The sequence below is a fragment of the Borostomias antarcticus genome (assembly GCF_949987555.1).
Source record: "Borostomias antarcticus genome assembly, chromosome: 9".
Taxonomy (NCBI): domain Eukaryota; kingdom Metazoa; phylum Chordata; class Actinopteri; order Stomiiformes; family Stomiidae; genus Borostomias; species Borostomias antarcticus.
In genome coordinates this window covers 5,260,397-5,274,540 of record NC_140242.1, presented here as the reverse complement: position 1 = coordinate 5,274,540, position 14,144 = coordinate 5,260,397, and the positions used below count along the sequence as shown (strand labels likewise).

At 46.2% G+C, this 14,144-nt stretch overlaps 2 protein-coding genes across 2 annotated transcripts in view; both read left to right on the top strand.

Annotated features, from left to right (window-relative positions):
• LOC311313435 (DDB1- and CUL4-associated factor 1-like) overlaps positions 1–4,257 on the top strand; it is a 33,729-nt gene extending 29,472 nt beyond the window's left edge. The window contains exons 23-27 of the mRNA XM_084443560.1: positions 351–455; positions 564–637; positions 758–850; positions 3,689–3,896; positions 4,023–4,257. Of these exons, the coding sequence (XP_084299686.1) occupies positions 351–455; positions 564–637; positions 758–850; positions 3,689–3,896; positions 4,023–4,108 (566 nt within the window). The 3' untranslated portion in view covers positions 4,109–4,257. The remainder of the gene's footprint in view (positions 1–350; positions 456–563; positions 638–757; positions 851–3,688; positions 3,897–4,022) is intronic.
• Positions 4,258–6,908: 2,651 nt separating this feature from the next.
• On the top strand, positions 6,909–11,575 carry LOC311313434 (scavenger receptor cysteine-rich type 1 protein M130-like; the record flags this gene model as incomplete). The annotated part of the gene is made up of 6 exons (XM_084443559.1): positions 6,909–6,924; positions 8,904–9,209; positions 9,338–9,459; positions 9,931–10,228; positions 10,357–10,442; positions 11,246–11,575. The coding sequence occupies 6 exons, from the start codon at positions 6,909–6,911 to the stop codon at positions 11,573–11,575; spliced, it is 1,158 nt and encodes a 385-aa protein (XP_084299685.1).
• Between the last annotated feature and the right edge of the window lie 2,569 nt (positions 11,576–14,144).

Sequence of the window (14,144 nt, the reverse complement as noted above, 5' to 3'; positions counted from 1 at the left end):
TAGACAGGCAAGCAAACTGAAGAGAGACAAGAAAAATCACTATTCTCGCTTCCAATGAAAATGTTGTCCAGCAAAATCGAAAAAGGTTCAAAGACCAAAACGCCTCTGAACTCCATAAAACATGGCCGTCTAATGTTCCTCCCCCCGAGGAGGAACAGAGGAAGCAGCTTCTCTGATATGAACACAGGTGCCTGGAGATGTGGGCTTGCTCTTTGCTGCGCCTTGGACACAGGAAGTTTGAAAACCACTTGGATAGACAGTAGACAGATCTGAAGATCTTGCACAGACACACACACACAGGCACTCGTAGTCGTGTTATGGCTTTGAGTGAAGTATAACCCTCCCCCCAGCCATGCTGCAGGACGCGGAGGACGTGGACGTCATGGACCAGCAGATGAAGAGTCCCTTTGGCTCCTCCTTCAGAACCTTCGACGCCACTGACTACAAGCCCATTGGTAGGGGGATCCACTTACTGGTTGTTTCATTCATGTTTAGAACGCATACGTGATTGCAAGCGCTGAAGCTACTTTTTCTTTGGTTTTAATCTTTGTATTCCTCCTCAGCCACAATCGACGTGAAGAGAAACATTTTCGACCTGTGTACCGACACCAAGGACTGCTACCTGGCAGTTATAGAGGTAACGTTGCACCATACCTGTCCTTCTCTGTCCGTCTGTCCTTCATGTCTGAGACTGAGGAGTGCTGTGTGATTACCTGGTTATTACCTGCTTATTACCTGCTTATTACCTGCTCATCAGAACCAGGACCCGGCCAGCATGGACACGGTGTGTCGTCTGTACGAGGTGGGCCGGCAGAGGCTGGCGGAGGAGGGGGAGGAGGACGAAGACCAGGTGAGATCCGGTCTAAACCCGTTCCAGCATTAACAGTCAGTCTGACCTAACGTTAGAACATGCCCCATCAGTCTGACCTAACGTTACAACATACCCCATCAGTCTAACCTAACACTACAACATGTCCCATCAGTCTGACCTAACGTTACAACATGCCCCATCAGTCTGACCTAACGCTACAACATACCCCATCAGTCTAACCTAACACTACAACATGCCCATCAGTCTGACCTAACGTTACAACATGCCCCATCAGTCTAACCTAACGCTACAACATGCCCCATCAGGCTAACCTAACACTACAACATGCCCCATCAGTCTGACCTAACGCTACAACATGCCCCATCAGTCTAACCTAACGCTACAACATGCCCCATCAGGCTAACCTAACGTTACAACATGCCCCATCAGTCTGACCTAACGTTACAACATGTCCCATCAGTCTGACCTAACGTTACAACATGCCCCATCAGTCTGACCTAACGCTACAACATACCCCATCAGTCTAACCTAACACTACAACATGCCCCATCAGTCTGACCTAACGCTACAACATGCCCCATCAGGCTAACCTAACACTACAACATGCCCCATCAGTCTAACCTAACGCTACAACATGCCCCATCAGGCTAACCTAACGTTACAACATGCCCCATCAGGCTAACCTAACGTTACAACATGTCCCATCAGTCTGACCTAACGTTACAACATGTCCCATCAGTCTGACCTAACGTTACAACATGCCCCATCAGTCTGACCTAACGCTACAACATGCCCCATCAGTCTAACCTAACATTACAACATGCCCCATCAGTCTAACCTAACGCTACAACATGCCCCATCAGTCTAACCTAACACTACAACATGCCCCATCAGTCTGACCTAACACTACAACATGCCCCATCAGTCTGATCTAACACTACAACATGTCCCATCAGTCTGACCTAACGTTACAACATGTCCCATCAGTCTGACCTAACGTTACAACATGTCCCATCAGTCTGACCTAATGTTACAACATGTCCCATCAGTCTAACCTAACACTACAACATGCCCCATCAGTCTGACCTAACGTTACAACATGCCCCATCAGTCTAACCTAACACTACAACATGCCCCATCAGTCTGACCTAACGTTACAACATGTCCCATCAGTCTAACCTAACACTACAACATGCCCCATCAGTCTGACCTAACGTTACAACATGCCCCATCAGTCTGACCTAACACTACAACATGTCCCATCAGTCTGACCTAACGCTACAACATGCCCCATCAATCTGACCTAACGTTACAACATGCCCCATCAGTCTGACCTAACGCTACAACATGCCCCATCAGTCTAACCTAACGTTACAACATGCCCCATCAGTCTAACCTAACGCTACAACATGCCCCATCAGTCTAACCTAACGCTACAACATGCCCCATCAGTCTAACCTAACACTACAACATGCCCCATCAGTCTGACCTAACACTACAACATGCCCCATCAGTCTGATCTAACACTACAACATGTCCCATCAGTCTGACCTAACGTTACAACATGTCCCATCAGTCTGACCTAACGTTACAACATGTCCCATCAGTCTGACCTAACGTTACAACATGTCCCATCAGTCTGACCTAACGTTACAACATGCCCCATCAGTCTAACCTAACACTACAACATGCCCCATCAGTCTGACCTAACGTTACAACATGCCCCATCAGTCTGACCTAACGCTACAACATGCCCCATCAGTCTAACCTAACGTTACAACATGCCCCATCAGTCTAACCTAACGCTACAACATGCCCCATCAGTCTAACCTAACACTACAACATGCCCCATCAGTCTAACCTAACACTACAACATGCCCCATCAGTCTGACCTAATGTTACAACATGCCCCATCAGTCTAACCTAACACTACAACATGCCCCATCAGTCTGACCTAACGTTACAACATGTCCCATCAGTCTAACCTAACACTACAACATGCCCCATCAGGCTAACCTAACGCTACAACATGCCCCATCAGGCTGACCTAACGCTACAACATGCCCCATCAGTCTAACCTAACGTTACAACATGCCCCATCAGGCTAACCTAACGCTACAACATGCCCCATCAGGCTGACCTAACGCTACAACATGCCCCATCAGTCTAACCTAACACTAAAACATGTCCCATCAGTCTAACCTAACACTACAACATGCCCCATCAGTCTAACCTAACACTACAAAATGTCCCATCAGTCTAACCTAACACTACAACATGCCCCATCAGTCTAACCTAACGCTACAACATGCCCCATCAGTCTAACCTAACGCTACAACATGTCCCATCAGTCTGACCCAGTGGTTCCCAAATTTTCTTCCCTAGAGCCCCCCTAACTTACCTGGACTTTGGGGGGACAAAGTTAGGGTACAATGAAGCGCTTCGACAATTTAGCAGTAATGTTAAGGTTGACGTGGAGTCTCAGATTAATATTTTGAATTTATATTCGTAGATGTAGTGTAGTAGGCTTTTGGCCCTATCAGACATATTCATGTATTTTCTTATAACGGCTGTGTGACATGGATTGTTTAACAAATATTTATCTAGCTAAATATGATATTACGGCCTCAATTTATCTGAGGCCTGGCGCACCCCCTGCGATCGTTGGCGCCCCCCTAGGGGGGGCCCGGACCCCAGGTTGGGAAACCATGGTCTAACCTAACGTTACAACATGTCCCATCAATATGACCTAGCGGTTAAAAATGTCCTATCCATCTGACCTCATCACTGTGCATGTTACAACCTGCCCCGTCAATCTGACCTCATCACTGCACGTGTGCGTGGACCTTTCATCAGGATGACGAGGATCAGGATGATGATTCTGATGATGATGATGACGACGACGACGATGACATAGATTTGGACACGGACCCCCTGCTGGCTGAGCTGGCGGATGACAACGGCGAAGAGGAGGGGCCTGCGGACGACGAGGCGGTGGCTCGGCTGCTAGAGGCGGTCAGCGACGACGACGACTCGGACGTCAACGCGCTCAGCCTGGAGAACAGTGAGCAGCCAGACGCCTGGGCCAGGGGGAGGGGGCTCGTCCAGCAGCAGATGGATGTCAGGATACATTCGTCTCAGCGCATTCCTAACCTTTGTGTGTTTGTGTGTGTGTGTTGTGTGTGTGTAGGTGACAGCTCCTACAGCTCTGGCAGCACGGATACCTCAGACCTGGAGAACCAATTCGACCTTGCCTTTGACCCAGGAGGAATATGAGGACGCAGGACACAGAGGAGCACTAGCGCCACCCCATGGACTGGAGGACCTTCTGTGAAAGTAAACTTGTGACCTGGACTAATGAAATAAATCAGATGCTGAAGCCAAGAGAGAGAGGGAGAGTGATGGAGGTCAGAGGCCGATACTACTGTAGGCTTCATCTTCTCAGGGTTCTGTGTCTGGGCTGGGGGCCGGGGTTAGGGGCTGGGCTGGAGGCTGGGCTGGAGGCCGGGGTTAGAGGCTGGGCTGGAGGCCGGGGTTAGAGGCTGGGCTGGGGGCCGGGGATAGGGGCTGGGCTGGAGGCCGGGGTTAGAGGCTGGGAAGGGGGCCAGGGCTGGGGCAGGCAGGTGGGTGGGTTGGGAGTGGGTTGGAATGGGTGGGATTATGGGTATATGATTTTACACCAAGAAAGGAGAATTGAGCCACAGACGTTTGACTTATTTCATTATATATGAAAAGCTATTTTATGAGGGGAGCCACCCCCTCTCCCCATAATTTAAAATTATTTTAAGATAAATTGAGGTCAATTTGTTGTTTTAGTGTTAATTCGATTGTTAATTTGATTATATTTTTTGCCTCAGTTTACTTTTCTTTAAAAATGTGCATTCTTTTTATTTAATGTTTTGGAATTGATATCTTTTTGGGTCAGGATGATGAATACTGGTTGGGATCTGGACTGGTTGTCTGGACATGAGGGCCTCATGATCCCAGCCATCAGGGGACTCCTGCTGGGTGAAGATCTCTCTAATACTGCAAGCGTATCGGTGGAACTGACCAAGAGCCTTGGGCACTAGTTGTTAATTTATTAACTATATATTTTGATGTTATTGCCCCATGCCAGTCAGTGAATCGCTGTTGGAGTGATGAGTAAGTGAACTGAATGACCGGCTCGGTTAAGAGCTCTCAGCACTGCTGCTGACTGGTTGTCCTCTTTCACACCCCATTACTAAACTAAACATTGGGAACACAGGTTTCACTCTTGGTCTATGATTGCAAGGTCAGCACTTCACCGGCTCTGCAGCAAACAGGCAGCCATGGAGCTAAATATCTCCATGTGTCTGAGAGCCAGGGTTAGGGTTCACTAGCGTGGGTTAACACACAGACAGGGCTAGGGTTAACTAGCGTGGCCTAACACACAGACTGGGCTAGGGTTAACTAGCGTGGGCTAACACACAGACAGGGCTAGGGTTCACTAGCGTGGGCTAACACACAGACAGGGCTAGGGTTAACTAGTGTGGGCTAACACACAGACTGGGCAAGGGTTAACTAGTGTGGGCTAACACACAGACAGGGCTAGGGTTCACTAGCGTGGGCTAACACACAGACAGGGCTAGGGTTAACTAGCGTGGCCTAACACACAGACTGGGCTAGGGTTAACTAGTGTGGGCTAACACACAGACAGGGCTAGGGTTAACTAGCATGGCCTAACACACAGACTGGGCTAGGGTTAACTAGCGTGGGCTAACACAGACAGGGCTAGGGTTCACTAGCGTGGGCTAACACACAGACAGGGCTAGGGTTAACTAGCGTGGGCTAACACACAGACAGGGCTAGGGTTCACTAGCGTGGGCTATCACATGGAGCCAGGGTTAACGAGCATGTGGACCTGCCCAGTAACAACCCAGACCCTTTCACCCTCCTCAACTCCACTGATCTGACTGGACTGGATAGGTAGAAATACCATTGACCTATCACAGGCTTGCCTACGCTTATCCTATCTTCTCAGATCTACTGAAGAATGCCAGGGGGATGGGGCTGTACTAGGGGCTATACTAGGCTTTAGTCTGGGATTTGTAGTCCTTTGGGCTATACTAGGGTTTAATCTTGGATTTTTAGTCCTCTGCTGCTGCCTCCTCACTAGTTCTACCTTCTGTTGGGATGCAGCTGCACTCCGAATACACATGGGTTTCCACTCCTTCCACCTCGGTTTCATTTCTACCACCTCTGTTTGGTTCACTGCGTTTGAAGTTGTCCTTATTTGCAAAGGATCATAATGTGAAGATATTCAAGACTGCCATTAGAGTCTATTTTGATATGTAAGAAAAATACAAAAAATAAATAAAAACCTTTCTTTCAATATTGTGTTTTACATTCTGCCCCTGAGACTGTTGGTATTGAAATGGAGTACATAACTAGAATGTCAGTTCTCTGGGATTGTGGTTAGGGATGAAGGCAGGGATGTGTTCCCTCTGACACAAGGCCCACGTACACACACACACACACACACACACACTGCAAGCAGCCACTCTCAAACACACACTCTCCCAGGCTGGGTCTGGCCCCCAGCCTCTCTCCCAGGCATCAAAGCAATATCATCAGCATATAAAAGAATACTCAAATTAATATTTTCAATTGATATACCCAAATTAACCTGCTTGATTTCTTGAGCTAAATCATTTACATATAAAGCAAATAAAGTAGGGGGGAGCACGTGGCTAGTGGGTTCTGAGCTGGTTCATCTGCAGGCTCCTGGGGCTTTATATGAAGCTTTGATGGCATTATAGAATTTACCATCAATTCCAGCACAAAGTAACTTAGAATCTCTGTTTCTAGAGTTTGTTCCAATGGTACATCTGCAACCACACCTTGTCAGTGATGACGTTTGTATCCTACTTAACTTCACCATGATATATCCTGTGTTTCACTGATGATCAGATAAGGAAGAAGAGAGGTGAGACGCATTTAGTTAATTCATCGCTGATAAAGCCGTCAGCCAGTTCTTCACACGGTTACATTATATTTATTATCTGATCAGCACTCAAGTGTGGACACAGATATGGTTCCTTTCTTGATCCTGATAATGTCCTTGACCACAGGTAAGGCCTTGCCATTTTAATATCTATACTGTGTTGGATACAGGCCTGTGTTCCACTCATATACTGTATGGGCTGTTTAGTTTAGCTTACTTTATTTTATTGGACAGTAATTAATAGACATGATAGAGCAAGTCATGCATCATACTAATGTCCAGGAAAGCACAAAGAGTCAGAGACTTATTTCCGTTGTGGTCCTTGCTTGGATGCAGGTTGGCTATGTTAGATCTGCTTCTGAGGCTGTGATTCTCTAGCTAGCTGCTAAGATATTTGGGGGCCTGTGGTTTACTGTGTTGTGCACCGTGTTGCGCCTGAGCTGAGCTACTCTGGCCTCCACTGGTAGCCAGCTGACCACCTGAACATGATTCTTCTTCATGATTCTTCGTGTTTGTGAGAGAGAGAGAGAGAGAGAGAGAGGGGTGGGGGAGGGGGGAGAGAGAGACAGAGAGAGGGGAGTGGGGGAGGAAAGAGTAACGGAGAGAGATGGTAAATGGACTGCATTTATATAGCGCTTTTCCACCTTAGCGGCACTCAAAGCGCTTTACAATGGCCTCTCATTCACCCATTCACACACACATTCACACACCAATGGTGACAGCTGCCATGCAAGGCGCTAACCTGCTCATTGGGAGCAATTTGGGGTTAGGTGTCTTGCTCAAGGACACTTCTCAAGGACACTGAGTCTTGTTGATGCTAATTTCTTCTCTCTCTCTATTTCCTCAGGTCTCCAGGCTCAAATCATTGATCAGCGTCCAGGTTGGTAGAATGGGCATCTGCATCCATAGCAACTAATACACAGTTCAAACATTGCTGCTGGTTTGATTGTATAAGTAAAAATAAGAAGGAGAAAGATAACAAATGTGAAGAAGATGTAGTAGGCTACAGTACACAGTGTGCAAAATCCGGGGGGATCTGAGCCCCCTGATTGATACTTGAGACCGCCTGAAAGCCTCATCAGCTATTTATTTATTTTTTTTGGGGGGGGGGGTCTCTGAAAAATTCTTGCAATTGTCACTAAAATGTTTTTAAAGCTTACTGTGCCCAGTATTCATGATTCAAAACATTCACAACTATGCTATTTTTGGGGCCAGACCTATATGCACATCTGTGGAAGCTGAATCTTTTCAACCCTTAATAATAGAAAGAGCATTTGCTTGCGATCTCTAGCATGTTTGCTGTGACTGAATTGTGATATACCTGTGTGTGTGTGTGTGTGTGTGTGTGTGTGTGTGTGTGTGTGTGTGTGTGTGTGTGTGTGTGTGTGTGTGTGTGTGTGTGTGTGTGTGTGTGTGTGTGTGTGTGTGTGTGTGTGTGTGTGTGTGTGTGTGTGTGTGTGAGAGAGAGAGAGAGAGAATCTATACAAACGCTACTAGGATTCTGGCATAAAGAACAGGGTCTGACTGTCTCCTGTCTTTCTCCAGGGCCTGTGAGGTTGGTGGGAGGAGGCAGCCACTGTGCTGGTAGAGTGGAGATGAACCTCCGGAGAAAGTGGAAACGTCTGGTCTGTTGGTCTGGCTGGAGCATGCGTGAAGCAGCTGTAGTGTGTAGACAGCTGGGCTGTGGCTCTGCTCTTTCAACAATATTGGCTCTTAGTGGTGAACACCGTCCTGGATGGGAGTTAGAATCTCTCTGTGCTGGGTCTGAGTCTGCACTGAGGGAGTGTGGAAGAGTGACTGGAGGGGTTTATACTGCTGATGTCCTGGAGGTGGTCTGCTCAGGTAATACACACATCATGTCATTATATTCACTACTCAGTTACACTTACAGTATTATTACATTTAAATGTATGTCTTATTGCATACAAGCTGATGTTATCTGTTGAAGGGATTCACATTGTATAAAATGGCAACATTCTGAAAGATATTAGTGTATTCTTTGACATTAATGGATATCTTCACACTTCTTATTTTGCTGAAAGATGTTATTTCATCAATAATAATAATAATAATGCTAATATTGACCATCTGTCTCTGTTCCTTCAGAGTCTGTGAGGCTTGTGAATGGAGCTGGTCTGTGCTCTGGCAGAGTGGAGGTGAGGTCTGACCAGTCATGGGTCTCAGTGTGTGAAGCTGACTTTGACTGGCAGGATGCAGAGGTGGTCTGTCGGGAGCTTGGCTGTGGGGCTCCTTCAGCCCTCCAGGGGGCGCTCTATGGGGAAGGCGAGGGTCCAATCTGGGTTAAAGAGTTCCAGTGTGAAGGCAAGGAGTCCCGTCTGCTGGACTGTGACTCCTCAGGCTCAGCTAGAAACACCTGCTCACCTGGCAATGCTGTTGGACTCACCTGCTCAGGTACTGTAAGAATCAGTTTGTCTCTCACCTCTGTTTCTCACCTGATGTGACATGATAGAAAGAGCATGGCTGTGTTTTGTTAGCATACATAGAGTCAGAGGACCTGACTGTCTCCTGTCTTTCTCCAGGGCCTGATGATGTGAGGTTGGTGGGAGGAGGCAGCCGCTGTGCTGGTGAAGTGGAGATTAACCTCCAGGGAGAGTGGAGAGGTCTGCTCAGAGGGTTTGACTGGACCATGCGTACTGCAGATGTAGTGTGTAGACAGCTGGGCTGTGGCTCTGCTCTTTCAACAAGAAGGGATCATAATAGTGAACCCCGTCCTGGATGGGAGTTTAAGTCTCGCTGTGTTGGGTCTGAGTCTGCACTGAGGGAGTGTGGAAGAGTGTATGGACGGTTTAATACTACTGGTAATGTCCTGGAGGTGGTCTGCTCAGGTAATACACACATCATGTCATTATATTCACTACTCAGTTACACTGTTACAGTATTATAACATTAAAGATGTTTGTCTTATTGCATACAAGGTGATGTTATCTGTTGAAGGGATTCATATTGTATAAAATGGCAACATTCTGATAAATATTAGTGTATTCTTTGACATTAATGGATATCTTCACACTTCTTATTTTGCTGAAAGATATGTCATCAATAATAATAATAATAATAATAATAATAATAATGCTCATATTGACCATCTGTCTCTGTTCCTTCAGAGTCTGTGAGGCTTGTGAATGGAGCTGGTCTGTGCTCTGGCAGAGTGGAGGTGAGGTCTGACCAGTCATGGGTCTCAGTGTGTGAAGCTGACTTTGACTGGCAGGATGCAGAGGTGGTCTGTCGGGAGCTTGGCTGTGGGGCTCCTTCAGCCCTCCAGGGGGCGCTCTATGGGGAAGGCGAGGGTCCAATCTGGGTTCAAGAGTTCCAGTGTAAAGGCAAGGAGTCCCGTCTGCTGGACTGCGACTCCTCAGGCTCAGCTAGAAACACCTGCTCACCTGGCAATGCTGTTGGACTCACCTGCTCAGGTACTGTAAGAATCAGTTTGTCTCTCACCTCTGTTTCTCACCTGGAGTGACATGATATAAAGAGCATGGCTGTGTTTTGTTAGCATACATAGAGTCAGAGGGCCTGACTGTCTCCTGTCTTTCTCCAGAGCCTGATGATGTGAGGTTGGTGGGAGGAGGCAGCCGCTGTGCTGGTGGAGTGGAGATGAACCTCCAGGGAGAGTGGAGAGGTCTGGTGCTCAGTGTGTATGGGCTTGGCTGGACCATGCGTGATGCAGCTGTAGTGTGTAGACAACTGGGCTGTGGCTCTGCTCTTTCAACAAGAAAGGATCGTAGTGGTGAAGACCGTCCTGTATGGTGGTTTATATCTCGCTGTGCTGAGTTTGAGTCTGCACTGAGGGAGTGTGGAGGAGAGGATGGAGGGTTTAATTCTACTGCTGTCCTGGAGGTGGTCTGCTCAGGTAATACACACATCATGTCATTATATTCAGCTGATGATCTTGACAGTCACACATTTCCTAGTCTGCACCTGTCACAGTAGCTGTGAGAGCTTTACAAAAGACTATTACACTACATTACACTGTTACAGTATTAAAGGCTTCTGTATATCAGGTATCTCTGGTATTAAAGATGTCTGTCTTATTGGATACAAGCTGATGTTATTTGTTGAAGCATCCACTTTGTATAAAATGGCTACATTTCTATATAAGTGTCATTATTGGACAGATACCTACACACTTTTGCTGATGGAGCTCATATGAACAGCTTACTGCGTTGTGGTTTAAATCTAAATGTGCTGGTCTGAGGGAGTTTACACCAGGGTTTAAAGAGACTGATACTCATGGTGTCCTGCTCAGTGATCTGCTCAGATATGTATAAGAAATATGACGTGATGCTACTGTATACTGCTGTCTCAGTCACTAAAGTAGCCCATGCTGCCCTGTGAGGGAGGGAGGAGAACACAGCAGATCTCATCATCACACCTGAATCAGAGAGGTTGGTTTCTCTCCCCTCTTCTCTGTCTTTGCAGATCTCCTATTCCAGCCTATTATCTCCCTGTCTTCCTCCATGCGAGGGGTCTCCGAGGGCCAGCAGCAGGGGCTGCGGGTGTTCAAGGACCACAGCTTCAACATCACCTGCTCCATCCAGCCTCAGTACCCAGGAGGCTCCTTCCACCTCACCTTCACCGGCTCCAACACAACCCTGAGACACACCCACCCAGTTGTCAATCACTCTGCCAACTTCCTGTTTCCTGCTGCAGACCATGCCCACCAAGGAAACTACAGCTGTGTTTATGAGGTCTACGTTTTCTCTCATAACTTCACCTCTGAGAGTGAGCTCCTCTCTGTCACTGTCGCAGGTAACTGATGGAGTTTTAGAACCACAATCCCTACCTTTTTCACTCAACCAATTGGTTGGGCTGCTATGACACACGTTTGCAAACCACTGGGTTGGTCTTGAATGAGTCTAACAGTCAGTGAGTCATTTGATTCCTGTGGTGATCTGGGGGGTGGGTGACCACAGAATTATAATATGCATGTCAGTAGCACTACCTTAAGGTCACTGTCTCTCTCCACAGTCCACAAACAAAGTAGCAGCACCTTTGACTTGAAATGAAAGCTATATATTATGACGTAACTTTTCAGTTGACAGCTTAATCTGATGATTCTCATTTTCCTCATCCGCTGTGTTTCTGTTCCAGACTCTCCTCTGACAGATTTCATCATCAGAGTGGTTGTGGTGCTGCTGATCTTGGTGATATCCACCCCTGCCCTCTATCTGTTCTTTAAGGTACAAGTTATTACCCAGTCAGTCAGGGGAATGACAGCCATGACACAGAGGTCAAGTCTTTGCTTAACTACCACGTTTGCCTACAGTATCTGCTTGCTGATAGACTTGTTCTGTTCATGTACAGTAGGCCTGTGATAATGAACTTGCTGCTCATTTCTCCAAGTCTCTCCTCCTGTTCCTGACTCTTGGTGTTGTGTCTCTCCAGACCAGGGGGTGGAGGCCAGCAGAGAGGGAGAGCATGGAGATGGAGGCCCTGCATTCCAGTGCTGAGGCGGGGCTAGGAGAGGAAGGAGCAGCCCAGAGGATGGAGCAGGAAGAAACTGCTGTTTAGAGGCTGATCTGAGGTCAGTCATGTGGTGTCCCTGCCAATGGCAACTGACAGCTTTGGTCTGATCCTGGATCTTTGAAGTTCCACCCTGTCTATTTTCATCAAGAGTTTTTTTCTTCTTTTTTAAGTTGTTAGCTTTTCAGATTGCATTAATGCCTCTGTTTGTACTGTACTTGCATGATCTGTTATTAACATTGTTATTACTGATTACATTTTATGTTTGTTGACAGCAACAAAGTTTTTAAATGATTGTATGAATACACCTTTATTTTTATATTGAAAAATACTTTTGAATGCTGTAAAACACAATGCTTTTTTATTCAAGGACAGTCAGCCAGGGATGGAATTATCTCTGCAGGGTTCGATATCCTCACCTTGATGTTGAGAAACTGATCAACGTTTTTATTTGGCTCTTGAGGTCCCGGGAGTCAAAACTGAACTTGGAAAGAGTGCTTTTAGTTCTGGTGCTCCTAGAACATGGACTAGTTTAGTTCCGGTGCTCCTAGAGCATGGATTAGTTTAGTTCTGGTGCTCCTAGAGCATGGACTAGTTTAGTTCTGGTGCTCTTAGAGCATGGACTAGTTTAGTTCTGGTGCTCCTAGAGCATGGACTAGTTTAGTTCTGGTGCTCCTAGAACATGGACTAGTTTAGTTCTGGTGCTCTTAGAGCATGGACTAGTTTAGTTCTGGTACTCCTAGAGCATGGACTAGTTTAGTTCTGGTGCTCTTAGAGAATGGACTAGTTTTCAGGAGACTTTTAAATTGTATGCTTTAGTCACTCGAACATTTATAAACATGATTTGGGACTATGGGGTCGAGGTTTGTCTATGGTTTAGATAATGTTGTTATTGTATCTAATTGTGTAAAATGTATGAAAATGTATTAATGTGATATTGTAATTACATGTATATTGTTACATAGTTTTGTATTGCTTATGATGTATGCTATGTCACCAGGGCACCATTGTAAATGATCCCTGCATAAACAAAGGTAAAATTAAATATATATATTATGTATATATTATATAATATATAATGGATGTAACTGCATAGATTGAAGTTATTTTAATAAATTCTAATTTGCCAACACTCCTGACTGATGGTCCACTCGCCCCCCCTGAAACGCACCTGACTGATGATATAGATTTAAATATACTGTAAATATATTAGATTAATACATCTGTATTATAAACAGAGGCTTTATTATAGCTTGACAGGTGACAAAGTTTTATGACTAATCCAGATTACATACAGTACATGTAACGTGTCCTAAAAGTGACAATCTTAAACTTCCCTGCTCAGTTATTCTTGGCAGGTGTGTCTATGAACTGCATTTCCCAGAGATCACTTCCAAACCTTGTGTGATGTGGGTGATGCCAGAGTGGGTGTTTGGCAATATTAGATAGGTGTGTGTGTGTGTGTGTGTGTGTGTGATAGAGCGCACTTTGCAATTATAACTTGTTGAATCCTTGGTTTGCATCTAGCACAGAGAAATATTTTGCATTTGGCATGCGTGACACCACTTCCTCCACTGTGAGGAGTGGATAGTGCTCTCTTCTTATTGCTGTGTTCAGATCTTTAGGATCCATACAAATCCTTATCTTCTTGGGCATGACTACTGTCACCATGCTGTTCACCCACTGTGTAGGCTCAGATTGCCTTGTGATCACATCTGACTGCTCCATTTTGTGAAGCTGTTCCATAACTCTTTCCCTCAGAGCAACTGGGATCCTCCTAGGAGCATGTATCACTGGCCTTATTTCAGATCTAGCTTAATGCTGTGCTCACCTGGTAACCAACCAAGTCCAGAGAAGAGATGT